General features: G+C 44.0%; 14 protein-coding genes and 1 non-coding gene across 15 annotated transcripts; 6 read left to right on the top strand and 9 right to left on the bottom strand.

The window, feature by feature from the left end:
• Positions 1-115: 115 nt before the first annotated feature.
• Positions 116-886, top strand: PICMEDRAFT_57721 (hypothetical protein; the record flags this gene model as incomplete). Its single annotated transcript, XM_019163254.1, has 1 exon — positions 116-886. The coding sequence occupies one exon, from the start codon at positions 116-118 to the stop codon at positions 884-886; it is 771 nt and encodes a 256-aa protein (XP_019018283.1).
• Positions 887-930: 44 nt separating this feature from the next.
• PICMEDRAFT_71272 (hypothetical protein) lies at positions 931-2,055 on the bottom strand (the record flags this gene model as incomplete). The annotated part of the gene is made up of 1 exon (XM_019163881.1): positions 931-2,055. The coding sequence occupies one exon, from the start codon at positions 2,053-2,055 to the stop codon at positions 931-933; it is 1,125 nt and encodes a 374-aa protein (XP_019018282.1).
• A 97-nt stretch (positions 2,056-2,152) lies between these two features.
• On the bottom strand, positions 2,153-3,679 carry PICMEDRAFT_15156 (hypothetical protein). Its single transcript, XM_019160689.1, has one exon. The coding sequence runs from the start codon at positions 3,632-3,634 to the stop codon at positions 2,252-2,254; it is 1,383 nt and encodes a 460-aa protein (XP_019018281.1). The 5' UTR covers positions 3,635-3,679; the 3' UTR covers positions 2,153-2,251.
• Positions 3,680-3,878: 199 nt separating this feature from the next.
• Positions 3,879-5,203, top strand: PICMEDRAFT_15155 (hypothetical protein). The gene has a single exon (XM_019160688.1). It carries the CDS (start codon positions 3,938-3,940, stop codon positions 5,087-5,089), a length of 1,152 nt encoding a protein of 383 aa, XP_019018280.1. The 5' UTR covers positions 3,879-3,937; the 3' UTR covers positions 5,090-5,203.
• PICMEDRAFT_71269 (hypothetical protein) lies at positions 5,187-7,652 on the bottom strand (the record flags this gene model as incomplete). Its single annotated transcript, XM_019163880.1, has 1 exon — positions 5,187-7,652. One exon carries the CDS (start codon positions 7,650-7,652, stop codon positions 5,187-5,189), a length of 2,466 nt encoding a protein of 821 aa, XP_019018279.1.
• Positions 7,653-8,705: 1,053 nt separating this feature from the next.
• PICMEDRAFT_71268 (hypothetical protein) lies at positions 8,706-9,839 on the top strand (the record flags this gene model as incomplete). The annotated part of the gene is made up of 1 exon (XM_019163879.1): positions 8,706-9,839. The coding sequence occupies one exon, from the start codon at positions 8,706-8,708 to the stop codon at positions 9,837-9,839; it is 1,134 nt and encodes a 377-aa protein (XP_019018278.1).
• A 232-nt stretch (positions 9,840-10,071) lies between these two features.
• PICMEDRAFT_71267 (hypothetical protein) lies at positions 10,072-11,886 on the bottom strand (the record flags this gene model as incomplete). The annotated part of the gene is made up of 1 exon (XM_019163878.1): positions 10,072-11,886. One exon carries the CDS (start codon positions 11,884-11,886, stop codon positions 10,072-10,074), a length of 1,815 nt encoding a protein of 604 aa, XP_019018277.1.
• Positions 11,887-11,978: 92 nt separating this feature from the next.
• Positions 11,979-12,692, bottom strand: PICMEDRAFT_107978 (hypothetical protein). Its single transcript, XM_019159716.1, has one exon. The coding sequence runs from the start codon at positions 12,642-12,644 to the stop codon at positions 12,072-12,074; it is 573 nt and encodes a 190-aa protein (XP_019018276.1). The 5' UTR covers positions 12,645-12,692; the 3' UTR covers positions 11,979-12,071.
• A 377-nt stretch (positions 12,693-13,069) lies between these two features.
• Positions 13,070-16,096, top strand: PICMEDRAFT_32511 (hypothetical protein; the record flags this gene model as incomplete). The annotated part of the gene is made up of 1 exon (XM_019162772.1): positions 13,070-16,096. One exon carries the CDS (start codon positions 13,070-13,072, stop codon positions 16,094-16,096), a length of 3,027 nt encoding a protein of 1,008 aa, XP_019018275.1.
• Positions 16,097-16,369: 273 nt separating this feature from the next.
• PICMEDRAFT_107992 (hypothetical protein) lies at positions 16,370-18,958 on the top strand. Its single transcript, XM_019159717.1, has 3 exons — positions 16,370-16,776; positions 16,938-18,138; positions 18,804-18,958. The coding sequence occupies exons 1-3, from the start codon at positions 16,642-16,644 to the stop codon at positions 18,878-18,880; spliced, it is 1,413 nt and encodes a 470-aa protein (XP_019018274.1). The 5' UTR covers positions 16,370-16,641; the 3' UTR covers positions 18,881-18,958.
• A 48-nt stretch (positions 18,959-19,006) lies between these two features.
• Positions 19,007-19,777, bottom strand: PICMEDRAFT_15151 (hypothetical protein). Its single transcript, XM_019160687.1, has 2 exons — positions 19,582-19,777; positions 19,007-19,327 (listed from the first exon to the last, which is right to left on the bottom strand). The coding sequence occupies exons 1-2, from the start codon at positions 19,712-19,714 to the stop codon at positions 19,068-19,070; spliced, it is 393 nt and encodes a 130-aa protein (XP_019018273.1). The 5' UTR covers positions 19,715-19,777; the 3' UTR covers positions 19,007-19,067.
• Positions 19,778-20,532: 755 nt separating this feature from the next.
• PICMEDRAFT_15148 (hypothetical protein) lies at positions 20,533-23,993 on the top strand. Its single transcript, XM_019160686.1, has one exon. It carries the CDS (start codon positions 20,588-20,590, stop codon positions 23,900-23,902), a length of 3,315 nt encoding a protein of 1,104 aa, XP_019018272.1. The 5' UTR covers positions 20,533-20,587; the 3' UTR covers positions 23,903-23,993.
• Positions 23,994-24,020: 27 nt separating this feature from the next.
• Positions 24,021-24,092, bottom strand: PICMEDRAFT_t38. The gene has a single exon. It is a non-coding gene; the product is annotated as a tRNA-Gln (tRNA).
• Positions 24,093-24,393: 301 nt separating this feature from the next.
• On the bottom strand, positions 24,394-25,590 carry PICMEDRAFT_15146 (hypothetical protein). The gene has a single exon (XM_019160685.1). The coding sequence runs from the start codon at positions 25,396-25,398 to the stop codon at positions 24,424-24,426; it is 975 nt and encodes a 324-aa protein (XP_019018271.1). The 5' UTR covers positions 25,399-25,590; the 3' UTR covers positions 24,394-24,423.
• Positions 25,591-25,824: 234 nt separating this feature from the next.
• Positions 25,825-26,904, bottom strand: PICMEDRAFT_31031 (hypothetical protein; the record flags this gene model as incomplete). The annotated part of the gene is made up of 1 exon (XM_019162670.1): positions 25,825-26,904. The coding sequence occupies one exon, from the start codon at positions 26,902-26,904 to the stop codon at positions 25,825-25,827; it is 1,080 nt and encodes a 359-aa protein (XP_019018270.1).
• Positions 26,905-27,005: the final 101 nt, after the last annotated feature.

Here is a 27,005-nt window from a genome sequence, read left to right as displayed (position 1 = left end):
CAGTATTAGTCTGTGGTAATTATACTCGTTCTTGGAGTAGTTTATGTTTACCCGAACGCTTACAAAGTGTAAAGTTTCAGCAGAAATTAGAAGAAATTTGGTGCACACGAGAAAAATGCATGTGACATATTTGCCCATGAGATGGAAATGTGGTGACAATTACTGCTACATTTTGACTGATGACAGCAGTACCAAATCTTGGTTGATTGACCCAGCGTATCCCAATGATATAGAAGATTATCTAGTGAAGGAAAACAAATCGGAGGTCACTGCCATCGTCAATACACATCACCATAACGATCATTCGGGAGGTAACAGGTATTTACTTTCTTCCTTGTACAAGAATATTCCAATCATCGCTGGGAAGGACTCTCCTAACGTTTCCTACACCCCGTCAGATGAAGAAGTGATCCAATTGGGAGACAATATTGAAATCACTGCGGTTCACACACCATGCCATACGCAAGACTCTATTTGCTACTATGCTGTCGATAAGAAAACTGGAGAAAAATGTGTCTTTACCGGAGATACTCTCTTCACGTCGGGGTGTGGGCGTTTTTTCGAAGGTGACGGCAAACAAATGAAAAGCTCTTTGGAGAAGTTGATGAGCTTACCAGATGACACAGTTGTTTATCCAGGTCATGAGTACACTGCAGGCAATGTGAATTTCTCATTGTCTGTATTGGGTAAAAACAATACCTCTTTGAACGATTTGGCCAAATTCTGCAAACAAAATGAGGTCACCACGGGAAAATTCACAATTTCTGATGAAAAGAAATTCAACCCATTTATGAGGTTATCTGATCCTGAGGTGATCCAATCAACCGGCTTGAATGATCCCATTGAAGTTATGGATAAGCTCAGAGCAATGAAAAACAGTTTTTGATTAAAGTCGTGTTTTGTTTTTTCATGTATTTCCACTATAGCATTCTATATATGTTCTATTATTCCAAACAGGTTTTCTATACCCGATACTATCTCTTCATCATGTCCCTTTCCGGGCGTATAACTTGCATGAGCAAAATCGATAATTTTCAGTGTACTGAGCGGTGCAAGATCACTATTCTCGGTCTCTGAATCACTGGTATATTCATCTTCCGTGGTGCCCTTTCTTATCTGAATCATGTTTTTTCCGTCTTTTTGCGTATAGTAAGGAAGTTCCTCGTCATCTTCTTCCTCATCGTCGTCGTCATCGTCGTCATCTTCTACCGTCATTTGAGGTGCTATTATAGGGTCCTCAAAAAATAGTTTCTCCCAACGTGTAATATCATTTTCGAAAACAAAAAACAATGATCCAGATACGATCCTGATCTCTTCATCTAGCAAACAATTATAAAGCATTTGTAATCTGGTGTGAAAATTTTGTATGATAAGGTTCTGCACTTTTTCCGGCAACTTGTTGTATCTGAAAAATATTTTCAATCCTTCACCGACGGTATCTTTTGTAAGCTTTCTGCCAAAATACTTGTTGAATGTAAGGTATCCTCTTTCAAATTCTGTAGTGCAGACATCCTCTAATTTCATTCCAGGAATTTCTGCTGGTAGTTTTCCCTGGAAATCATCTTTGATTATCATTCCGGCTATTCTAAACTTCAATGAGCCACTAGTAGTGTTTGCGGAGACATGTTTCATTCTTTTCACCTTATCATGGTTGGCACTTGAATCATATAGAACGGATCCGAGCTTTATATCCATTATACTTGGTTGGGAGAAACCATAAAGACTATTATTCAAAATCAAATATTGCTTATTTTCACCTTCCAACTCCAAAGTATCTGTAGCTTTGTCGAGTAATTCTTTTTGAATATTCCCCCCTGTTTCTCGTATCAAGTCATTTGAGGCACCTGGATAGAGTACACCAACAAATTCAGGCATCCAATCACATAATGAATTCCCGTACGGCACTTCTTGACCCAACTGCATTTTTCTGTTCTGAGTTTCATTATAAAATTCAATCTCCTGATTTGTTGTTGGTTTGACAAATAAAGACCCATCATTGCTTTGCATAGGGCCCTCATGACCCGCAGCTTTATGCTGCAATGGTACCATGGACATGGTTGATCGGTGCCGGAAACGAAGACCCTCAAAACGGAAGTACAATAACATCAGGATAATTATGATATGAATTCGGGCTAGAAATTTCAACATGTTCCTGACATAATCTACTCGCTCACGTTTAGTTTTCGGACAAAATTATGTCCTAAATATTACTCAAGATATATTACACGGTAAATATATGTCCTCTAGATCGCTAGTGCTTCTTTCGGCTTTGGTTGGCAAACCTGCCTTTCCCTACCTTAACATGAACTTGCTTCACATCTGCACCGGTGAAGAATGGAGATATGCAGTTATCTGCAGATCCACCCCCGATAAAATCTTCGAGTGCCTTTTCGTTTTGACGTTGTTGCCACTTGGCATTCTTGATTGCCTGTTGGTATTCACGCTGATCTTCACTGAAAAATCCCGTGTCGATTTTGTCGTTTCCACGATGCTGGTAACCTTTGTTACCATATTTTTTAGACGTGTTCTTTGATAAAGGAGAGGGCATTGAGAAAACGTTACCTCTCGTACGCCATTGAAAATTTTTCTTTAGATGAGGAGTGATCTTACCAGTTTCTGAATTCACAGATACCGCAATACGACGAAGTGTGGCACCGCCACATGAGGGACAGAAATGTTTTGGCGTCGTATCCTTTGGAATTGGAACTAGCATAAAGCAGGCGTGGCAACGCAACATGTAATTTCTCAATCTTCTTATCTGTAATCCGGACATGGTATTCATCAAGTTCATTCCCAGCTGTAAAGCAACATTCTGTACGGCAAAATCTCCACTTGCTAAAGCACATGGGCTTTGTGTTTCAGTTAGGTTGTCAGCCTCCGCTTCCACTTCATCTGAGTTTTCTTCCTTCGCAATTGTAGCGGCTATGTTTTCAGGGGTAATCCAATCACCACAATCGTCGTCCTCGTCATATTCTGCGTTCAACTTTTCTTCGTTGGCTTCCTCGTTAGCTGGTTCGTTAATTTCGTCCTTGGCAGCTTCTAGAACCACGGATTCGCTTTGAGCAACCTCTTCCTGTTGCTGTTTTGCGGGCCTTCTTCCTTTTTTCGATTTCCTGACGACGATCTCAAAGCCATCAGAATCAAACTTCTTACCAGAGCTTTCTTCCTTGTCTTCCTCCTCTTGAACGGCAATCGATTGATTTGCTAGTTGTGATTCTCTCCATTTTTGTTCTCTCTTTCTTTTCGATTCCTCGATAAACTGTCTGTCTTCTTCCCTCACTTCTCCTGGGAACTTCCTAAGTCTACACACACCATTGTTAGACTCGACCTCTATTTCATAGGCTAATGCAATAATGTGTAAATCATTTTGCGACAAAACTGTGGAATCACCAGTGAGCTTTGCAAAATGAACCACTGCTTCGATGGACGCTTTCTTTGGATGTCTCACTTTCAAAGTTTCACCCCAGACAATGAGTTGGTTTCTCACCGCCTCATCTTTCAACTCATTGTAGACACCTGGAGTGGTGAAAAAACAGTCTGCAAGTTGTTGGAGCTGAGATGCAGGTTGTGTGATCAATGGACCAGCATCCAAAACCAAATTTTGGACCTTGTGTTGCACCGTCTGTTCTGACATATTTGGTGGTATTTCTTTTATGTTCTACTCCTCCTTCCCTGGGTCACGTATTTGTTGTTACAAGTATCCGATTACTTTCTCCGATAAAGGGTGCAGAATAATTTTTCAAAATTTTTTTATGAAAGAAATGCCGGAAAAAGAGAAAACATGAAATTCTGAGGTCCGTGCACCAAAAGAGTAGGCAAAGCCCTTTTTGTATCATATTTCAAGTTTCAGCCAGATGTGTGGGGTTAATGAAATGATGGCCTTTTGCTAGCAGGCGGAAACGGTAGAACAGAGAAAACCTAACCAAAATACACTATTATGGCGATTGCAGACTCAATCGCGTTGATAGAAGAGTTACTAGACAAAGACAAGCTAGGCGAAGCCGAAGAGCAGGTTGACCAGCTTTGTCAGCAAGAAGGAACACCATCATTCAAAATTCTTGTGTTAAAGGCCCAGATCTCTCTCAGAAGCAAGCAGTATGAGAAGTGTGAAGAGGTGGCTTATAAAGCTGCAGAAGTGGCATATTCTAACGGCAAAAGAAATCAGATTTCGGAAGCGTTGAAACTTTTGGCCATGGCCTTTTTCAGAAATAAAGATTATGACAATGCCTTAAAATACATAACATATTCAAGTTCCTTTGATGACTCGCAAAACTCAGAGATTAAGATGTTTGCAAATATGGTTGCACAGAAATACAAAAAGGCGCACGATTTATCTGATGAGCTGATGGAACAAGAAAGACAGAAAATAATATCTGTTCCTCTGCAATTCTCTACATCAGGGCCTAAAAAGAAAGTAACAACTTCCTCAAGTTCAAATGCTGCTGTATCTGCCCAAGTTCAAGCTGCTAAACAATCACTTAGGTCTGATTGGTTTGATTCGGGAAAGACGGTGGAAATTTCACTTTACGTGAAGAAAATCGATGCAGATACAGTCAAAGCGGTGATTTTGCCTGATTCAATAAAATTTGAGTTTCAAGATGCTGATAAATTAAGCTATCATTACAAGGTAGATAGGCTTTTTTCATCTATAGACGAAACGAAGTCCACCTATACGGTATATGGCACGAAGCTTCAGATTTTATTGATCAAGAAAAACAGTAAAGCATGGCATGCATTAGAGAGACCACAGGATGCACACTTTGAAGATGAGGCAGCAGAAGAAGAGAAACAAGGACAGGATATAGATCTAACAGAGGCAAAAAGCATTTTATCGTATCCTTCTTCTTCAAACAAAAAGATAGACTGGTCTAAGTTTGATATTGATGACGACAAAGAGGAAGAAGACCAAGATCCGGATGCTTTTTTCAAAAAGCTTTATGAAAATGCCGATGAAGATGCTAGAAGAGCAATGATGAAGAGCTTCATGGAAAGTAATGGGACAAGTTTGAGTACCGATTGGAAAGATGTTGGTTCCAGAGAAGTCAAACCATATGAGGAAGAATCTGAAAATCAATCAAGCAAAAGTTGAAAACAATTGTTTTTACCATAAATGGATAGTGTAAAAGAAAGCCGAATATTTGTATACAGGTTATAGATATATTACATAGTTGATGTTACAAAAAATATTAGAAAGTTTCTGAATCCAGACTCAGATTAAAATGATGTGTTTGTTCACTCATGACTTTCGAAATTGTAGCCATAGTGACAGGGTTCATATTTTCTTTGTCTCTTTTAGATGTATCCTGTTTGTCTTCATTTTCGGTATCTGAATACTCGAGAATCGAGTCACTTAATTCCTCCACAGGAATTGAGGTAGGTTTTTTTATGGATGAGGGTATATTATTAAAGTTAGGTTTATTGATCAATCCCATAGAAGACCTCAAGGGTACCTTTTTTGAAGAAGTTTTTGCCATTGTTGTTGAAGGTACCGAGTTTGGCTTCGAGGGTGCACTGAAAGAAATTGAACTTGCTAAGTTTGGAGATTTAATTGTTGGAAACGAGGTCAGTTTTGTCGAGCCATTCAAATTGAGACTACGCACAGGAGACCTTCCTCGTAAGATTATCGGTTCAGTCGAAAGCGACTGAGGAGTACTAGTTTTCGATGACGAAGAAAAAGAGGGTGTCATGGTGCGTTGCTTTCTCAAGGGTGTTGGCTCCTTTGATAAAAATGGATTTGTCATTTGGCTCGGATCCCTCTTTCTAATTATTGAGCGAGAAGGTGTTGCAACAATTTTAGCTCTTGACGTCGTTTTTCTTTGGGAAGGCATAGATGTGAACTTCCTACATTTTGAAGAAGTTGTAGGTGAATTGAAGGAGGATCGATAGTTCCGTCTGCTGTGAATACAGAAATTTTCAACCTCATCAAGTTTCTGTAGGTATGATTCGCCATTAAGCTTGAATGTTCGACCATTCTCCTTTTCAAAGCTGTCAATTTTGGCTCTGAGTTGTTCGATCACCAGCGGAAATCGTTTACCTAACATATTTCTTGTTCTCTCCTCTTGCTTCAAGATTTGGAAAGAGTTTCTTTTCAACAATCTGGATGGATCCTTCGACGCATCATCCAAAAGCTTCTTCTCTTCTACCAAATCATTCAGTTTAGAAATTAGATTTAGCAAAGGTTTCAGACATTCACTTTCCTTTCGCAATCTTTCCAACTCAGCTGAATGAGAATCCAGCAACTTCTCGTCAAACTGTTGTTCATCCTCAATATAAAAATCTGTATAACTTGATCTTGATTCCTCATCGTACATGAGAATATCCCAAAACCCTTGTATTTTTTCCCTGGAAATCCGAATAAATTGTTTGATGTTTGTCAACTTCTCATCTTCCAACTCACTCAAAAGATTCTCAAAATTTTGGAGGGAATCAGCATAGAGATTCTTGTTTTGCTTCAAGAAATGTTGAATTTCGTTAGAATCGGGCCTTAGAATGGACCACAACTGTTCGACTTGAACCAAGTATGAGTTCAACAAATTTTCTCTTTCGATTTTGAGGTTTTGTAATTCGCCCAAGATGTTGTCGTAGTGGGAGAAAACAGCGGATTTAACCCCAAAATGTGATATTATAGACTCTGTGTCATCAACAGAAGTAGGTAATTGTAGATATTGATCCTCGTTACTTCTGAATAGCTCATGATTCAAAGTTGTCACATCGATAATCACTGCTTTTAACAATTGTGCTTTCCTTACTATATATTGGTTCAGTTTTGTTGACTCGACGTCTAGTTGTCGAATAAGATCTGGGTTTATCTGATTGAAGTTTGTTTGAAGAATCGATTTAATATCTGTTGCTTCATTGATCTCGTTGAAGAGTCCAATATCAGTCTTTGTCGGAATTTTGGAGAGGAATGATCGGTCAAGATGTTCGTAATCATCGACTAGGTCGTACAGCGAGTAAAACTTTTTCAACTGTTTTTTGAACGTAAGAAGTTGCTGGGACAATATTGGAATCAATCGTATCAAGTTTTCCTCGACATCCTTGTTAAGTGTATACATGGACAGATCATCAGAGCAGTAGTTTTCCAAGGATGTAAAAGTGTTGGATTTGAAATCCATTATCAGATTTCGTATAGTCGGCGTTAACACTGATTCATTGATTGTTTCTATGGGAGAAAACTTGGAAGTAATTGAGAAAATTTTGGTGATTGTTTCCAACGACTTCACAAAATCGGTATTTATCCTCTCTTTGTCTGAGTTCAAATCAGAAATGAAAGTATCAGAAATGGAGATTAAGGAGCTGTACCAATTTTTCAACTTCTTCTCCTTGTTCCCCAAAAGTGATGACAAGTTTTGGATCTCATTCAGTTTCTTTATGATGTTATCCATGGGGAGCTCGAAAATGACCGGTTCGTGGATCTCGTTTATACCAACCATGTTTTTGTTCGGCGTCGAATGGTTCCTCTGCGCTTCTTGTTGTGCGGGGCTCTGCAGCAATGTTGTCGTGCTAATGTTAATCCCAGCTTCCTCTCGTTGCTCTCCCTCCTCCTCTACGGCATCTTTTGAATCTGTCGTCTGGCTAGCACTCTTCGACACCAAGGCCGTTTTGATGATTTTGAGAAGATCTTCACGGGACAGTTCCGTGATCAAATCCATGTTGTCCGTGCTGCGGCCTGTCTGCACCGTGCACTCCATTTTCTCCTCCTCGCTAGTGTTTCTGTGTTTTGAGGGTGTATGTATCGGTCGGCTTGAACGTCTGATTCAAAGCTAAAATAGCTCTTTCTCATCAGCACCTTGACGCAAATATTTTGTAAATAGAGGTCAAATCTCTACAACGTTTTGCGAGCTGTCGCGGTGTTTACTTTTTCCCTGTTTGGGACGGGTCATATGTTGAAGAAAGGGAGACTCTAACGGTCAGAGACGCCCGAGCGTTAAGGGGCTCTATAATGCCCTTAGAGTCATGGCAGGCAAGGACTATATATCCTAGATATCCTTTGCTGATGTGAAACCAGGAGTTCTCACTCCGGTGCTAATTCTCCGTCGTCGCCATGACACAATCGCGTTCTAGGCCGTTATTACGGCACCGGCTATTGGGCAGACGCCTTACAGAGCATTTCACTGGCCCTTCGCCACTCTACCTGGTTCTGTAGCTTTTTCTAGTCTACCCCTGCGTCCCCAGACACCTCAGTTTAGCCTTTATTTCCCTCTCTAGCTCTTTGTACCTCTTTCTCCGGTTCCGGAGTCTCCACCGCTGATAAGAGTTATAACATTACGTCAGCATGGAAAAAGATGCCCGTTTCGGACCGTCTATGGACAGCGGAGGAGATGACCCTGGGGGTATATATATACCTTTCAGCAGGGCCTCGGTTGGTCGGGAAGACAGAAGTTGGATTCGACATGTACAGCACCACAAGGGACACAGAGCGCAGTTTCAACTGGCCTTGGTATCTATTCTTCCTCCTCAACCGCCCCCACCCAAAGTGAGATTAGTCAGCGTGTGAAAGAAAGAGAGCTCAAACCCCGACGCCTGTTCCGCTCTTTTCTTCCTCGTACTGAAAATTTTCGCCTTTCCAGTCATTGCTGGTCCTCTTTATCTCTACATTGCCCAACCTCCTTCTTGTCGTCTGGCGATTTCCCCTTTTCAGGTTTTGTTGACAGACATCACAAACCCTCAGAACACGCCTACACACACACACACACCTACACAGCATGTCGCAGAATATATTGCTCTTGATACATCCAACGGTGGTGACCAGTCCAGGTACGGTAGATGACGCCAAAAACGCTCTTTCCACGGAGTACCCACAATCTGTGCTGACGCAGTACGTCATCGACAGGGTCGCCTCCGGCCAGCAGACACTACCGGCTGACTACTACGATGTGGTACACTATCTAGCTCCTCCGGAAGCTGTCCAAAACGAATTCAACAAGAAAATCATGGAAATGTTGTACTCTTGCTTAAAGGCTAGCGGTAAATTCACCGGTTTACTTCCTAACAACTCCCAAATTCTGGCAATTCAGACAGGCTTTTTAATATCTGACGACAACAAGTCATGGATGAAGCCAGACCGAGCCAGCTCCAGTGTTGGCATCAGTGCCGGAGTGAAAGGGGGTGTTTCGCTTCTAAGAAGAACCACTAAAGCCGCATCCGCCAATGATTCCTCTAGCTCCACATCTTCGTTCTTGCCAAAGTTCAAAAGATTGAGTAGCCCTCCACCATTGACAGACACATCAGTTTCTGATACAGACTCCGAGAAACTATTATCGGAGGAAGAAAAAAGACAAAAATTGGAGTTTTTGAATGTGGAGTACGACGACGGGGCCAACGCTATGGATGATGGTGAAGATGATGATATCCAGATGCTGGACGACTCAGAACTACTTCTAGATTCCATTGGTGCGCCAACAGTGCAGCCTGTACAATGTACCGTCACAGGATCGAAGAGAAGAAAAGCCTGTAAGGATTGCACCTGCGGGCTGAAGGAGATCGAGGAAGAAGAAGAGGCCAGACAAAAGTCCATTCAGGACTCGATGCTGAGCCGTATGGCGCAGTCTGCAAGCAAGGAAGCCGAAGAAATTGAGGCTAGGATTCAACAGCGTGAAAATGCGGCCAAGAAGTCCCAGAACAAAAACGGCAAGAGTGACGGTGTCAAAAAGACAGTCATTAGGTTTACAGCAGATGATATGACCGAAATAGATTTCACCATCGAGGGTAAGACTGGTGGATGCAACTCGTGCTCTTTGGGTGATGCTTTCAGGTGCGACAGTTGTCCATTTCTGGGGCTTCCTGCTTTCAAGCCTGGACAGGTTGTTACAATTGACTCTTTTGGTGAGGACATTTAAATTTTACAAAAGTACAAGATTAAGATCCCAAAAGTGGTTAGGAACATTACCACTAAAGGCTTTGTCTTTGTTATAAACATTGTTATCATCATCTTCATCTTCAACTTCATTATTATTATTATTCATTCATTCATTCATTCATTCATTCAAACGGACCATTGAATATTCATCTTCATGCAGTATATAATACAGATTATGTACATGAGCTTTTCTATAAAAAATTTCTATGCGTTTAAAGTTTTCCATCTTTGATAAGTGACCTTTGGGATTCAATCGATGAGTCCAGATATTCGATCAGGGCAGACGGTGAGAGATCACCTGATAAATAATCTCTATTGTAGGTGAAGCACTGATTTTGCAACGTTGACGGGAAAATCAAGAGCTGTTCTGGGTATGGCCACGAGTATCTGTAGCATAAAGGCGCAACTTTTTCCTTTGTCAACCTGTTTGATAAGATGGGATGTTGTGAAACGAAGAGATACATTTTTTTGGCATCTTCGAGAAAGTCCAATTTGATTAGTGAATCGATCAGCAAAAGGTATACCTTAATATCCAGGAGTATGTTTTCGAATGTGAAAAGTTTAAGCAAGTTCAATGCCTTCGAGATATCACAACTCGGATTTTTTGTGTCTGCAAAAAACCTCACCAATGAGGATAACTGGCTGATGTGAGACTTGTGGTTCTTCGACTTGTAGTAATCTATGTGAGAAAATTTTAACTCAGAGTAAAATTTCTCCACTATATTGGAGGTCAACTTGGGTCTTAGTAACCCCGTTGGGTTCTCAAAAGTGTGATTGATGAAGGCAGACAATATGGAGGAGTCATGGTTGTATCTACTGAACGGGTGTTTGAAACGGATGGAGTGTGGCACTAGTTTGGAAGTCTCCTTCTTCTGGTATCTAGAAACTAAAGAATGGTATTCCTTGAACAGAGTTTTCGTGTATGCTCTGTTGGGGAATTTTTCGTGAAAGAATTTCGAATATAGCATGGACAGATCTTCCATGTAGGGCTGTGAGGATTGGATCAATTCTTCACGAATATTAACCTGTGGAAGCTCGCTCAACAGTGGGGCATACGCCTTGGATAACGTCGATGATGACGAAGATGGAACGGAAAGCAAAGACAATTCTTGGAGCATTGGGACTGATTTGGGGTAGAGTTTGGCGAAATACGCAAGGTGTACCGAATACGGTATTCCCACCTGTCTGGACAAGAGGGAGAGGAAGGCTGTATTGAAGATGTGTATTTGATTTTCCGAGGGCCTCTTTAGGTCTGCAATTTCAACGAGGTTGAGCCACTTGTATAGTATAAGTAAAAATTTCTCCAGCTTCTGCTCCAGCGAAAGAGACTCGGTTTTGAGCAGCTCCCGAATGTATAGATGGACCAAGTTGTTGTCCACGATGTCTTTTGCTGACACCTTGGGCGAGACGCTGTCGGAGAACTCGTGGAATTTGGCTAGCTTGAAGTGGTATTTGATGGTCTTCTGGCGGTCCTTTTTCAGCCGATCGTATATTTGCAAGAAGCGGCAAGCCTCAGCATAGCACTTGTTCGTGATGAGTATGTCGATGGTCAAGAGCTGGAGCCTGTCGTCGTACCTGTGTGTGAAGGTGTCCACGGCGGCGTTGCCGGCCGGGTCAAGAATCCCACAATTCTTGACCGTCTCCAGTCCGCGGGGGGACACGGTTGGCAGCAGTTTGAGGAGCTTGCCGAGCCCTCGTATGTCCGTGGTCTTGAGGTCCATGCTGTGTGCGTTGACGAGCATGCTGAAGAACGCCGGGGCGTCTTCGCCGCCGATGTTCAGGTCGGAGATATCGACTCTGCTGTGATGCGACAGAAGGAACCTCACCTTGGTGTCGAGCGGGGTTTTTGCGTGCTTTACACGCTGCAGCGCCCGTTCGAACTCGAGGAACTCCGTGAGGCTTGTTGCATCGACCACACGGCCGCCGCCGGCGGCCGTCCAGTGGTACCGCAGGGGTGGCGGTGGGTTGTGCCGGCACGCGATGCGCAGCTGGGAATGTCGTACCCGTGGAGAGCAGAACCGTAGCATGGGCGTGGGTGCAGGGCGTGAAGACGGGGGGAAACAGCCGGAGGCTTTCGCAGCAATGGTTCCGAGTGCAGGCAGATGGAAAGGCAGCAGGACCGGGTGGCGGACCACGCAAGGACCCGGCCTGCACCCAGATATCGTGGATCACAACCGGGTAGGTGAAGATTCCGGTGCTCGAAGCTGAAATTTCATGCAAAAGTGGGAAAACGGGGAAACCGCCGCACGTGACCCGCCGCCGCGCCCGCCGACGCGTCGATGCTCCGCTCACGTGCCTTGCGGCGGCCGTGTTTTTTCTCTTTCCCGTTTCTCCATTTCCCCGTGTCCGTCGCAAAGCCGAGTCGATAATGCTCAGCGCAGCGGTGCCGGCCACGATGGACAGCCGGTCTCCGTCCGGGCCGGTTGCCCCGTCTCTCTGGCACTGCTGCTACAACGACACGACGGCTACAACGGCAGCTGCTGGCTCTGGCACGTTCACAGCACGCTTTCCCCTTCTCTGCTCCCCCTTTTTCTTCGCCAAGGCTAGCCCGCCAACCCCGGAGCTTCCTCGCTCTCTGCCTCTCGGAAACCGACGCCGCCGCCGTCGCAGCCTCGACGCTCCCGCTTTTCCACACAGACTCCGAGCCCGCTTCTCCGGCGCCGTCTGCGCCCGTGGGCCAGCCTCTTTGTCTTGTGCTGCCTGACTGGCGCAGTTCCAGCCGCCGCAACTGCACCGTCCCTGGCCACCTCCACGTAGACTCTCCGTGGCCACGGCAAACCCGCATCCCCCCCGGGCCCCAGGCCCGCCAGCAGGCCCGGCCGCCGCCGGCGCCCCCGTCGGCGGCCGTGTGCCCCGACCCTTTTCCGAGTCTGCTCCGTCCACTGAAACTGCGCGAATTTGTCGTCGCCCTGGCGCGCTATGCGGGCGCATTATGTAATGCCCGTTTCGCCGGGCTCCTGTTGGCACACACGCTCACGTCCAGGAGGCAGGCCGGCTAGCGAGGCAGCGGGGAGCAGGCAAGCCAGCAACAAGAGAGGCCTCCTTGGGTGCCGGGAGGAGTGTTTGGGTGATTCAGCACCGCTTGTGGATGGCGGTTTCTGTGCTGTTTGCGTGCCCTTGTCTCTCCTGCGTCTGTTTGTTGTGCATCCCCCGCTTGGAAGGACTCAGAGACGAAGACGAAGAAGAAGAAGAACAACGATCACTTGTGCAATGCTCAGATCCTTCTCGAAACAGCTTTCAAGACGTGCCGTGGTGAATAGCGGCGCCAAGGCCAGACTGGCGTGCTTCAAGCCTGTGACCTCGCTGCGGTTCTTTGGCCAGGACACCTTTCTGCAGGGCGACAATGCGTCGTACGTCGACGAGATGTACGAGGCGTGGCTGCAGGACCCGAAGTCTGTCCACATCTCGTGGGACGCATACTTCAAGAACCTGAACGGCAAGAGACCGGCCAGCATGGCCTACCAGGCTCCTCCAACCATCATGCCTAGCCCTGTTGGGTCGCTCTCGATGGTGCCGGACTCCGACACGCACGTTGCCGGCGAGGACGTGATGACCCACTTGAAGACCCAGCTCTTGGTGAGGGCATACGAGGTCAGAGGCCACTTGAAGGCCAAGCTCGACCCCTTGCACGTCTCCTTCGGAGACGCCAAGAAGCCTGCTCCAAAGGAGTTGACCTTGGAGTACTACGGCTTGACCGACGCCGACCTGGAGAAGGAAATCTCCTTGGGCCCGGGCATCTTGCCAAAGTTCAAGGAGAGCGGCATCAACTCCTTGAAGTTGAAGGAGGTCATCCAGTACTGCGAAAACATCTACTGCTCCACCTACGGTATCGAGTACATCCACATCCCTTCCAGAGAGAAGTGCGACTGGTTGAGAGAGAGAATCGAAATCCCAACTCCTTACAAGTTCTCTGCCGACCAAAAGAGACAGATTTTGGACAGACTCATGTGGGCCTGTGAGTTCGAGAACTTTCTCTCCACCAAGTATCCTAACGACAAGAGATTCGGTCTGGAAGGTGCCGAGTCCGTCGTCCCGGGTATGAAGGCGCTGATCGACACTGCCGTCGAATTCGGTGTCGAGGATATCGTCATCGGTATGCCCCACAGAGGTAGATTGAACATGTTGACCAACGTTGTCAGAAAGCCAGCAGAGGCCATCTTCAACGAATTCGCCGGTGTCTCCATCCATGAGGGCCAAGGCGAAGGTTCCGGTGATGTCAAATACCACTTGGGTATGAACTACGTTAGACCAACCACCTCCGGTAAAACCGTCAACTTATCCTTAGTGGCCAACCCTTCGCATTTGGAAGCTGAAGACGGTGTCGTCATGGGTAGAGTTAGAGCCATCCAACACTCCAAGAACGACGTTGGCGAATTCAACAAGGCCTTGGGTGTCTTGTTCCACGGTGACTCCGCTGTCGCTGCCCAAGGTGTCGTCTACGAATCCTTGTCTCTGACCCACGTCCCAGCATTCGCCACTGGTGGTACCATCCACGTCATTGTCAACAACCAGATCGGTTTCACCACCGACCCTGCCCACGCCAGATCCACCACCTATCCTTCCGATTTCGCCAAGACTATCAACGCTCCTGTCTTCCACGTTAACGCCGACGATATCGAATCCGTCGTCTACTTGTTCAACTTGGCTGCTGAATGGAGAAACACCTTCAAGACTGACGTTGTCTTAGACGTTGTTGGTTACAGAAAGTACGGTCATAACGAAACTGACCAACCTTCCTTCACCCAACCAATCATGTACGAAGAAATCGCCAAGAAGAAGCAAGTCATTGACATGTATGTTGAAAAGTTACAAAACGAAGGTACCTTCACCGCCGATGATATCGAAGAACACAAGAAGTGGGTTTGGGACCATTTCGAAGAATCCTTCAACAAGGCAAAGGACTACAAGCCAGAATCAAGAGAATGGTTGACCGCTCCATGGGAAGACTTCAAATCTCCAAAGGAATTGGCCACCGAAGTCTTGCCTGCTAACCCAACCGGTGTCTCCGAAGAAGTTTTCAACAAGGTCGGTACTGCCGTCGGTTCTTATCCAAGTGACTTCAACGTTCACAGAAACTTGAAGAGAATCTTGAAGAACAGATTAAAGTCCATCGAATCCGGCGAAGGTATTGACTGGTCTACCGGTGAAGCCTTGGCTTTCGGTTCCTTGTTACTGGAAGGTTACCATGTTAGAGTTACCGGTCAAGATGTCGAAAGAGGTACTTTCTCCCAAAGACATGCTGTGTTGCACGACCAAAAGGACGACTCTCACTGGGTTCCATTGAAGAACTTGAGTGATTCTCAAGCCGACTTTGTCATTGCAAACTCTCCATTGTCTGAATACGGTGTCATGTCTTACGAATACGGTTACTCCTTGACCTCTCCAGACGCCTTTGTCCAATGGGAAGCTCAATTCGGTGATTTCGCCAACACTGCACAAGTCATTGTCGATCAATTCATCTCCTCTGCAGAATCTAAGTGGAAGCAAAGATCCGGTATCGTTTTATCTTTACCTCATGGTTACGACGGTCAAGGTCCAGAACATTCTTCTGCAAGAATTGAAAGATACTTGCAAATGTGTAACGAAGACTCTAGAGGTTTCCCATCTCCAGAAAAATTGGAAAGACAATTCCAAGACTGTAACATGCAAGTTGCTTACCCATCTACTCCTTCATCTATCTTCCACTTGCTGAGAAGACAAATGCATCGTCAATACAGAAAGCCATTAATCTTATTCTTCTCTAAGTCCTTGTTAAGACATCCATTAGCAAGATCTCCAAAGGAAGAATTCTTAGGTGACTCTGTTTTCAGACCAGTTCTTGATGACATTGAATTAGGTAAGTCCATCAACGATAAAGAAGGTATTAAGAAGTTAGTCTTATGTTCTGGTCAAGTCTACACTACCTTACACAAGAGAAGAGCTGACTTGAACAACAAGGAAACTGCGTTCGTTAAGATCGAAGAATTCCATCCATTCCCTTACGCTGAATTGAAGGAAGTCTTGGAATCTTATCCAAACATTGAAGACTTTGTTTGGTGCCAAGAAGAGCCAATGAACTTTGGTCCATACTCTTTCGTTCTTCCAAGAATCCTTGAAACTCAAAGAGAAGTAGGTCTACAAGTTCCACTAAGATACGCTGGTAGAAACCCATCTGCTTCCATTGCTGCTGGTAACAAGCACTTGCACCATGAAGAAGAAGAAGCCTTCTTAGATGAAGTTTTTGGTGCCTCCGCTTAGATCGATGACAATGGTATCTTGTCATATTCATAATCACAATCATCATCATAACCATCGGTCATTTCCCCCCAAATTTATTTATTCTTGTGTTTTTGTCTTCATTTTTTATTCCATTACCCTTTAATAAATTTATATTCTTATAAATAATATAAAATTTTACAGATCAATTATAAAGCAAACCCATCTCATGAATACATTTAAATCTACTTAAGGAAAAAAATAGGAATAAGTCAAAAAGAAGGAAAAAAGTACCTTTTGTATTATCAGATCAAAGTTCGCATCGGCATGAATCGTTAAAGGCTCCTTCCGAAAGGGGAAAATATTGAAAAGTGCCCTACAATAACTTCTGTGTGCCTCTTCTCCTTCGTAACTCTAATCTCTCTGCTATGTATGTGTTTGTGGGAGCCTTCTGTTAGATGTTCTTCTCCTATTTTCTACTTCTTTTTCTCCCCTTCTCCTTCCCATTTCCTCTCTTCATTTTTCTTCTTCTTATTTACCCTTCATCCCTTTCCCTTACTTCTATTTCATGGCAATTTAAAGTGTAGATGATCCGCAAAAGTATAAAGATGTTCCATATAGTGCTCTTTGTGGTTTTGACATTGTCAACATTGACGCATGCCATTATCCATCCCATTGAAATAAGAGGCAATCATTTTTATGATTCGATCACTAATAAACCTGTAAGTCTAAGTCGTGCATTTCGGCTCTCCACTTTAAACATACTTCGTATTGTGTTATTTATTTGAACAATTACTAACTCCTGTCTTTTGTAACATTGTTGGTTTGTTTTCATAACAAACATTTGTTCTATTCTCTGCTCTTTTTTCTTGATTTTGTATAGTTCTTCATCAAAGGAGTGGACTATCAGCCCGGGGGATCTAGTGGAGTGAATGAACATTCTGATCCTCTTTCCAATCCCGCTTTATGTGCCAGAGATATTTTCTTATTTCAGGAGTTGGGAATAAATACAATTAGAGTATACTCCGTCAATCCAAGTTTAAATCACGACAAATGCATGACATTGTTGGCAGCAGCTGGAATTTACTTAGTTTTAGATGTTAACTCTCCTATGGTTGGTCAACATTTAAATAGATACGAGCCTTGGACTACTTACAACGACAAATACGTAGGTCATGTTTTCCATGTGGTTAATGAATTCTCGGGCTATAACAATACATTGGCGTTTTTTGCAGGGAATGAAATTGTCAATGACAAAACATCAGCGACTAATTCACCTGTCTATATTAAGGCGGTTATTAGAGATATGAAACATTTTATCAAGTCTAATAGTGCCAGAATAATCCCTGTTGGTTACTCAGCAGCAGATGATTTGTCATATAGAATATCGTTGGCTGACTACTTGGAGTGTTATGAAACAGATCCTTTAGAGACAGTTGATTTCTATGGTGTCAATACTTACCAATGGTGTGGTGAGCAGACTTTTATCACATCAGGATATAATAATTTGGTAAGAGACTATTCTACTTATTCTAAACCAATTTTCTTTTCAGAATATGGTTGTAATGAAGTCTTACCAAGGCTTTTCAAAGAAGTTTCTTCAATTTATTCATCGGAAATGACAAGCGTTTTTTCGGGTGGTCTTGTTTATGAGTTTGCTCAAGAACCAAACAACTATGGTTTAGTGGATTATGATGAGTTTGGAAATGTTAAGCTATTACCAGACTTCTTTGCATTTAAGGAACAAATATCAAAAGTTCAAGATGTTCCATTGTCAAAGAAACTCTTGCTACAAAATCAGCAAAATTTCGAAAGTAAAAATGTTAGAAAGCAAAAACCAAAGCGGAAAGTGTGTGAATTAAAATATGCCAATCTTGATATATCCAAGGGAATACCAAGATCAATGGGTGAATCCATTGTCAAATCTTTCAATAACCAAGAAAAGGGCAAATTCGTCCCATTAACTCAAGAAGATATGACTAGTAATTTCAAGATATTTTCGGTAGATGGTACTGTATTCAATAAAAAACCGATTGTAAAGCCTGTTCCTGAACCACTAGCAGATCCTAAAGATTCAATATCATGTGAGTATTGTGAAGAAACCAAAGATGAAGAAAATGAAAATGGAGTAGATAAAACTGGGAAGAATAAAAACAAAAAGGAAAACTTGACAAGAAAGAAAAAGGCAGCAATTGCAGAGAAAGAAAGAGATGGCAATGATAAAAAGAAGTCCAAAACAACAGTAATTTCAAAACCGAAGCCTAAGCCAAAGTCACAGCCAAAGCCAAAGTCACAATCAAAATCAAAGCCAAAGCCAAAGCCAAAGCAACAGCTAAAATCGCAACCAAAATTAAAGTCAAAAGATCAATCTAAGCCAAATTCCAAGCCCCAACTTAAGCCTGAGCCAAATTCTAAGTCAAAGCCTAAACTTAAAGCAAATGCTAAACCACAGGCAAAGTTGAATTCAAAAAAATCCAGCCCTAGGGCAAGGGTCGATAATAGAAACAAAGACTTAATGCAAGCAAAAGCAAAGGCAAGAACAAAGGCTATAGCGAAATCAAGACCTCTACCAAATGTAAAAGATAAGAAGGGAATAAAAAAAAACAATGAATATATCATTGCCAAAAGAAATAAAACAATGTCTGCAACAAAATTTTAAATTTTGATTAATCCTTAACAAGCCTTTTTATCTATATCCCATTTTCATTTCAAGTTAGTTATTCTAACCCTATACTAACATTTGAAATAGTAACTTCGAAACTTAATCCACTATTCTCTCTAATTTGTGGTATTTCTATTCAATCATTGTTAAATGGTTTATTCTGATGATTGCTCAAGAGTATAGCAATACTTATTCAGGCTTGTTTTTTGCTTAGTGTAATGTTGTAATTCATGTGTAAATTTTTATAGCATTCCAATAAATAGTGTTTTACGATCAGATGAGTAATAAACATAAACCGATTGACTGAAAATATAAAATGCTATAAAGAATTTACAAAGTTCTTAAAATAACCTAGTAAACAAAACCCAAGATCTTACCAGAAACGTGCTTTCTCTTGGCTTCTTCGTGGTCCATAATACCTGCAGAAGTGGTCAAGATAACGTAACCGAATTGTCTTGCTGGCAACAAGTTATCAGTCCATTTTTCAATTTCACCAATCTTGACGTTATATCTTGGTTGGATAACACCGCACTTGTTCAATCTACCGTTAAGTTGAATAACGATCTTACCTGATCTGTGATCATCGATGTACTCAAACTCACCAATGTAACCTATAAAAAAATTAGCCAAAAAAATGTGTTAGTAGTGTTTTCAAAAGTAAAATGTTCAAGGGAGCAGATGAAGCTAACATGCTAAAAGACACATTAGCCACTAGTTATCCACTCGCCTCATTTTGATCTTCCGGAAAACTAAAAGACAGCCAGCGATAAGATAACAAATCAAAATTATGTAGAATAGTGATTCAACGACAAGCCATCCAGTTATCATTCCGGTGTAAAAGGGAGAAAAAAAATGAAATACATACCGTGCTTTTGCATGACGCTCAAGAACTTGATGATAACCTTTGAAGAAGGTCTGATCAAGACTTGTCTCTTACCGGTTTTTTCGGCGTTGTTGATTGCGTTAAGAGCATCTGCTAAGACTGAGCTTCTGGTCATTGTGTGTAATGTGGAAAATTAAATCTGAAGTAACAAAGAAAGAACCATGTTAGTATCGCAGAGGGGTGAGGCTTCTTGGAGCTGTCACACTTCTCGCACTCTGCTTCGTTATTCATACGGAAACTTTAAAAACTGTAAATTGGTTTTCCCACTTGGGTTTGAAAATAGTAAAACAAAGCCTCATGAGTGTCCATAGGGATTCATGAGCCACCAAAAAAGCTTGGTAACTGAAAACTTGGGCAATAAATGTGCCAAGCTACATTAAGGTATTACGTGACCGGTAAGAGCAAAATCAGAATATCAGTGTCATGTCACCAGACATGGCAGTTACTGATTAAGTAGTACAGGGCAAGCGTAATTTCTAATGCCGGTGTTTACTTTCTTTTGCTGTCAGACATAGGAGTTGTAAGATTCTTCTTGAATTTTTCACCTTTCTTATTGTATATATAATGGGACGAGGATGGGGCTTGTAAACTATTGATCAGTTCACGTTTTGAAAAGCACACATTACTTTTCCAATACGTACGTTGTGTATCGCTGGTTTTCTTAGCTGTGGAATCAAAACTCAGTTGACCTAGAGCAGGAAGAAGAAGCGCAAGGTAAGATTTGAAAAGAAGTAGTTACCCTCTCACCATTTATTGCGCTTTGTAAAATACTGAAAATTTTGAAAGTCGACGATGGAAAGGCGGAAGTGCCTCACACATCTACACCGGGTAAGTTAAGACTATCGACCTAAAATGGCAGATCTATCTTCAACATCTGTGGAAGGTGTGTCTACTTCTACCTCTGACAGGAAAGGCGAAGGCGGTGGATTTGCGCAAGTTTCTGGGGCAGAAAAGAAGCAACCGAATCCACACACACTGTGAGTTCTCAATGGATGCAGCTGCAAAATTATTCAGAGCTGTGAAGCCGAAATGTGTTACTTTGGCTCAGTTGACGCTTTCGGAAAACAGCACAACAGGGTCCATAGAACTATTGAATGCTCTTAAAGACCTAGACTCTACACTCAAATCGGAGATTGAGACAAGCACAAATGATGGTCAACTCTCAATTCCGGTAAACTTATCAGACTACATCATGGTCCCAATAACAAGACTATTTCAAAGTGATAGCATGACAGATTCAGAATTAGAGGTTGTTTTATCCATTATACATGTTTTATTGAAATATTCTTGGTGCCAACCTGGAGCATTGTCCAACGAGCTATTCATACAATATGTCACGTTGATAACCTTTTTGATAGGGGGTAAACCTGGCCAGTTTTCTATGAAAACACATTCTGATGATACGGTTATGAACGGTGTCCTGTGTCTTCAAGTTCTTTTGCAGGGATGTCTGAACCAGGATTCGACTTTCACTAGTCGGGTGTTGGAAAATAGCAAGTTTGTCCCCACTTTGGGTTTTCTCGTTAGTACCTTATTGAATATTGCGGTAGAATCACAAATTTCAGCCATGAAGGCACACTCCCTGAAGACATTAAACATATTATTCCACTTGATAGATAACGGTGAAATTTTGTCACTATTCTTCCCCGGAAGTGTCTCCTCTATTGCAAAGATAGTCACATCCAGGCCCCATTCGAACGTGCTATCTGAAGCCTTCGTAACTCTCACCACCCTTGTAAGCAGTATTTTTTCAGACTTTGACCTAGAGGTTGATGCGGAGAGCAAATTCAATTCATTAGACTCCTTGAGGGACAGTATCGAGGATTCTCCAAAGGAGAACCTGGATTTCCCAATAAATACAGACCTTCAACCCAATTCTTCGCTTGTAATCACTATTCCGGAAAGTGCAACTTCTTTGAAGCAGCATCGAACTACTTCGTGGTTAAGGTCTACCCTAAATCAGTTTGGAAAAGCCTTGGAAATAATCCTCAAAGTAGATTTGAAAAGGTATGATAAATTCAACATCCGAGATGCAATTTTTCAATTTGACGTGAAGATAATCAGGAGTAGTTTTTTATCTTGTTATCCTTTGATACCCATGCTTTTGCGATCATTATCCGCAATATGTTTTGCAGACCCAACGTTTATACCTTTGACTATTGAGTCTTTGGTTTACATACCCGAAAACGAATTATTGAAACTACTGTTGAAAAAAGCGCTAGAAGATGAACTCCATAAGATGCAATATAATTTTTCTTCTCCTGATGCTACAAAGGCAGAATTGATGATCCAATTCATAGATCTATTGATAAAAATTCTTAATGGTATGAATGGTATTGATGCATCAATGCTTGAAAAGACGCTATCAAGGCTTCAAGAAAACATTGCTTTGTTATTAGAGGTTAAGAGCACCAGTGACTCCAAGAAAAAGGTTCACGCTTCAAATAAACAGGCCCTCTCTATGGAGAGAAAATTGTTACTAGTTTCTTCTCACTATGATAAATCCACCTATGACGGGTTACAAAAGACACCTTTATTCAACGGAATAATAACGAAAGAAACAGAAACAGCACTCGAGAATCTTTTTGAAACCATATCGGAAAATATAGAACAAATAGCCCATTTTGATATGTCAAACATTCAGGAGGGATTCATTTCTTCCAACCCTAATATTACAGTACATCACGCTGTTTCTTCTTGGATTTTATCTCACATTACAAAAAATGTGAAAACAAAAAAACCGTTTGACCCAGAAGATTATTTTGAAATCGTCGATGATAATGAAGCGAACTTTGCTACTGGTGATTCGTTGACCTTATTACATAACCTAACATATTTTTCACTCGAAACCTCGACACAAACGTTGAAGAAATGTTCTGAAAGTTCCACCGAGTTATTCAGCATTACCTCCTCATCAATAATGTGTTTGAGAGCAATCAGTAATACGATGGACGTCCTCGGAATAGAATTTCAGGATGAGTTAATTGACTTGCTCTATCCAATCGTTGAATGTCTAGCGTCTTCGAGTGAACTGATAAGAACTGAAGCACAAATAGTGGTTTTGAAGTTGGCCAATTTACTTTACGATGGTTCAATTGAGAAGCTCCTTTCAGAGAATGCAGATTATTTGATCGACACTTTATCTGGCAAATTGGTGGGTGAATGTTTGACACCGAAAATACCGATCATATTATCTGTCTTAGTGAAAATAGGCTCGCTTGATATAGTTGCAGAATTGGATGATATAATTAGAACTATATTTACGTTGTTGGATATGTACCACGGTTACACTTCACTTGTTGAGGGTTTCTTTTTGGTCTTTGACGAGCTTCTATCAAAAGTCTATAATGATCAAAAGGAATTTGACTTTGAGCAACTTGCTACTGATTTGGAAGATGAGAATGTTCTAGCCTTTGGCATGTGGGGACTGAAATCAATGGATGAGGTCGATGAGTTTATAAATAAGTATGATGTTGCATTTGATGATATGAATGATAACCAAAATGATGATATGGGAGTTGCTGAGGAACCATTGAGGAAAAGCAAGATTCTGGAAATTGATAGTGATGATGATAGTGATGACGAGAATGATACAAAATCCATTCCCTCTCAAATGAACGGAGAAGATTCCGATGATGAAGGTGGAGATGATGGCACTAAATGGGTATCTCCAATAAATGTTAAGCTTTATAATACCATCACAAGCATTCTATCATATGCGGAAAGACTAGCTCAGACCAAATCGGTGCCATTAGTTATTTTACTTTTGAAGGTTATTGACCGAATCATCCCACTTATAGCCACTCAGAAGTCGAAATTTTTACCTATAAGTGCCAATTTGTGGGGAATCGTTTCCTCTATATTGAACGAGACGGAAGACTTCAGAGTAATTTCTCGCAGCATCGATGTTCTGCAAAATTTAATTAAATTTGGTCACACCTTCTTTGTCACGAGGTTTTTGGATTTGTTTGTTTTGTTAGGGAAAAATACTAGGATCAAATCTTTGATTGAAAAGCAGAATAGAATCCTCATCATGTCAGAACAAAAGAAACTTGATAAAAAAGATACCACGCTAATTCTCAATCAGACTAGCACATCGACAAACTGGGACCTCAATACTTTTAACAAAATCTGCGAATTTCTTCTTTTCTCTTTAAGCAAGCTAGGTCGGTTTATTCCTATTGACACAGCGATATCAATTATCAGAATTACCATCCACTACGATAAAGACGTCGACCACTACGGCTATTTTGATGATTTGGCGATTTTTTTGACAGAATATGAGGCGGAAAAAACAAGATAATGTTGGAGTGTTAACTTTCTATAGCTTCAATGTTGAATCATGTATATACCGTAGGAATAAACCAGTATAAAGCTTCAATCGATATGCAGGAAGCTGTAATGGCAAAAAAAATAAACTGAGGTCGTACCCGGATTCGAACTGGGGTTGTTCGGATCAAAACCGAAAGTGATAACCACTACACTATACAACCAATAGTCAGTTTCAATAAGGCTGGTAATACTTTGACTGGATCCGACCTGCTGAATTGGAGTCAGTAGTTGAACCAAGTCGGGTATCTCACACTGTAGATTTTTGTTAAATACAATTCCTGTCTTCAATTTTCCATGTAACTGCTCTTGCTAAACTTTCCCTCCCATTTCTGAGTGATGTCTATCAAGTGAACTGGTGTTCTGGTCATGATCTTCAAAGTCTGACACTCAACTTCAAGCTGAATAAGGTTTTACTTTAAGTGTTCTATACATATATGGATATCGAAAATTAAGTAGTTGAAGCTGCCGGTCCACGGCTGCCTCGCCCGTGCATTACAGATAGTCTCTAGAGCCTTTCGTTTCTGCTTCAATGAGGGTCTCGTCCGCCTCGTCCCTCCCGTCGCTCTCTGCTGTTGCTGAGCTGTAGGAGTCCTTCTTGATGTAGAGGTGGGCGTGTCTTCCGTAGACGAACCCTGGGGACAACGAGGCCATGATCAAGGCTGAGACGGAGACCATGACACCTTCCAAGATATTGAAGTAGATCTCGTTGGTGGACAAGTAGGATTCCCAGCCGGAGGAGGTCTCGATGAGTCTGTATATCGACCGTGTGTAGATCAAGATGACGACGAGCGAGACCCCCCAGATGAAGGGCGTGAGGAGCGGTCTGGCTCTGATGTGGGGGAACTTCGGGTTAAAGAGGGTGTCGCCGTGGAGCTTCCTGGTGTTGTAGATTTTCCAGAGGAAGTCGTACCAGAGGACCTGGAAAACGGAGATGGTGAAGACCTGGAAGGCCAAGCCGGCGATCATGATGTAGCGGCCGATGGTGGAGGAGGACGGGTTGTCCGAGACGCCTCCGCCGGCCGCCTGCACGAAGATGGAGATGACGTCGCAGATGATGAAGATGAGGGAGTACTGCATGGGCTTTAGGCGGGAAAAGTCGTTGCCGAAGATGAGGATGAGCTGTGCGAGCACGTAGTAGATGCCCGCCATCAAAAAGCACGGCGCGACGGTGATGCACACCAACTCCATGATGTAGGCGCTGCTGCTGTTGTCGTTGAGCGTGTACCAGATGCGGCCCGCGTACCCCACGATCTCGAGCACCAAGCCGACTCCCCACGAGCCGAGGAACCACCACTGGTGGTAGAACACGCACGAGAGCATGTTCACCGCGAAGAGGACCGAGAACACCACCACGTAGCCGATCCCGCTGGCCAGTTTTGGTGTCGGGCCCTGGATGAAGCTTCTAGCGTAGAGCTCTGCGCCGGCGCTGGCGGCGCCGACGGCGGCGAGAGCAGCAGACGAGTCCATTTACTTCACAGGGTTCTTGCTATCGTCAAAGCGGACGAGGGGGGGCCTTTGAGGGGAACAGTTTTCTCAGAAGGAGATGAAACGGCTTTCGTTTGAGAAGGAAACAGCGGAGACACCCCTACGCTGCTGGCGGGCGCTGTCTCTGCCCGTCTTCCCTCGTCTCCCTCGCCTCCCTCGCCGCCTTGGCATCAATATGCGCGCCTTCCTAACGTCTTTCGAGCCCTGCAGGGCCGATCGGCCGAAGGCGGCTCGGCCGGAACGGCCTGATGGAGATAAGCCTGGCGCGGGCCAAGGCCAGGGGGTGCGGGAAGCCCAGGAGGCTCGTGCAAAACTGGATGGGACAACCAAGGGTCTTGCTTACACAGGCTACCTATCGGTCTGTCTATCTATCTATCTATCTATCTATCTGTCCATGGATGGCTGCATCTACGCGTGGAGGGCGGCTCGGACAGCAGCAGTGGTGTCGCGGACGAGGTTGGCGCCCTGCGTGAGCCGGGCGTTCATGACCATCGCCGTGTGCGGGACGCCCTTGTAGACGTGCAGGGTGCTGGGGACGCCGTTGGCCCGAAGCTTGGCGTCGTAGGCCTCGGCCTCGGAGCGGAGCACGTCACACTCTGCGGCGGCAATGAACGCCGGCGGAACGTGGCGGAAGCTTTCGTCCGGGTAGAAGAGCGGGCTGGACTCCGGGTCGGTGAGCGTGGCGCCGGCGTCCGGGAGATAGATCTTGCGGTACCACACCATCTTGGCGGCAGGCAACTGCGGGGTGAGCGCGTTTTCCGCCCACGAGGGCTGGGTCTCGCCTGTGGCGGAGTTGTCTGTGACGGGGACGACCATCAGCTGGAACCGGATGGGCGGAAGCCCGCGGGCGAGCGGCGACGCAGCGTAGCGGTGACACATGACCGCGGTCAGGTTGCCTCCGGCAGATGAGCCGCCCAGACACACACGGGTGTTGTCGATGCCCAGGGCGCTGGCGTTCTCCATCACGTAGAGCAACGCCTCGAAGGAGTCGTGCACGCACGCCGGGAACGGGAACTCCGGGGCCAGCCGGTAATCCACGGGGATGACGACGCACTGGGCCCGATCAGCCAGATGCGTGCAGTAGGAGTTCTCCGTGTCGATGCTGCCGAGCACCCAGCCGCCGCCGTGGTACCAGATGGTGCAGGGCCAGCCGGCGGCCGGGGGCTCGCCGTGCGGGACAAAGACGCGGGCGGGGATGCTGCCGGCGTCGGGCTGCGTGTGCTTGCGCGGAATGGCAATGTCGTAGGTGTCGGCCACAGCGAGGGCCGGCGCCTGGCCCGGGATGACGTTGCCGCCGGCCTTGGTGTGCGCCACGGGGTACTTGTGGGTCTCGAGGATGTCCGGTCTCTCGCACAGCACCTCGCGGAAGAAGGCCACGTACTCCGGGTCGAGCTTGTCCACCATGGACGCGTCGAGCGCCAGCGGGAGCGCCGCAAAGGGCTCTGGCCAGCTGTAGTCGTCGTTGAGCTTTGTTTCGAAAATGGACATTGGGGCGCTGGTTGGTTGGTGGGTGTCGGGTGCCCTATCTGGTTTGTGCCGACCGCTGACAGAAGAATGTGCCAGGCGGGAGGCCCGCACCCTTTATACGG

This window comes from Pichia membranifaciens, assembly GCF_001661235.1.
Source record: "Pichia membranifaciens NRRL Y-2026 unplaced genomic scaffold PICMEscaffold_2, whole genome shotgun sequence".
Lineage (NCBI taxonomy): Eukaryota > Fungi > Ascomycota > Pichiomycetes > Pichiales > Pichiaceae > Pichia > Pichia membranifaciens.
This window is presented reverse-complemented; position numbering and strand designations above follow the sequence as displayed.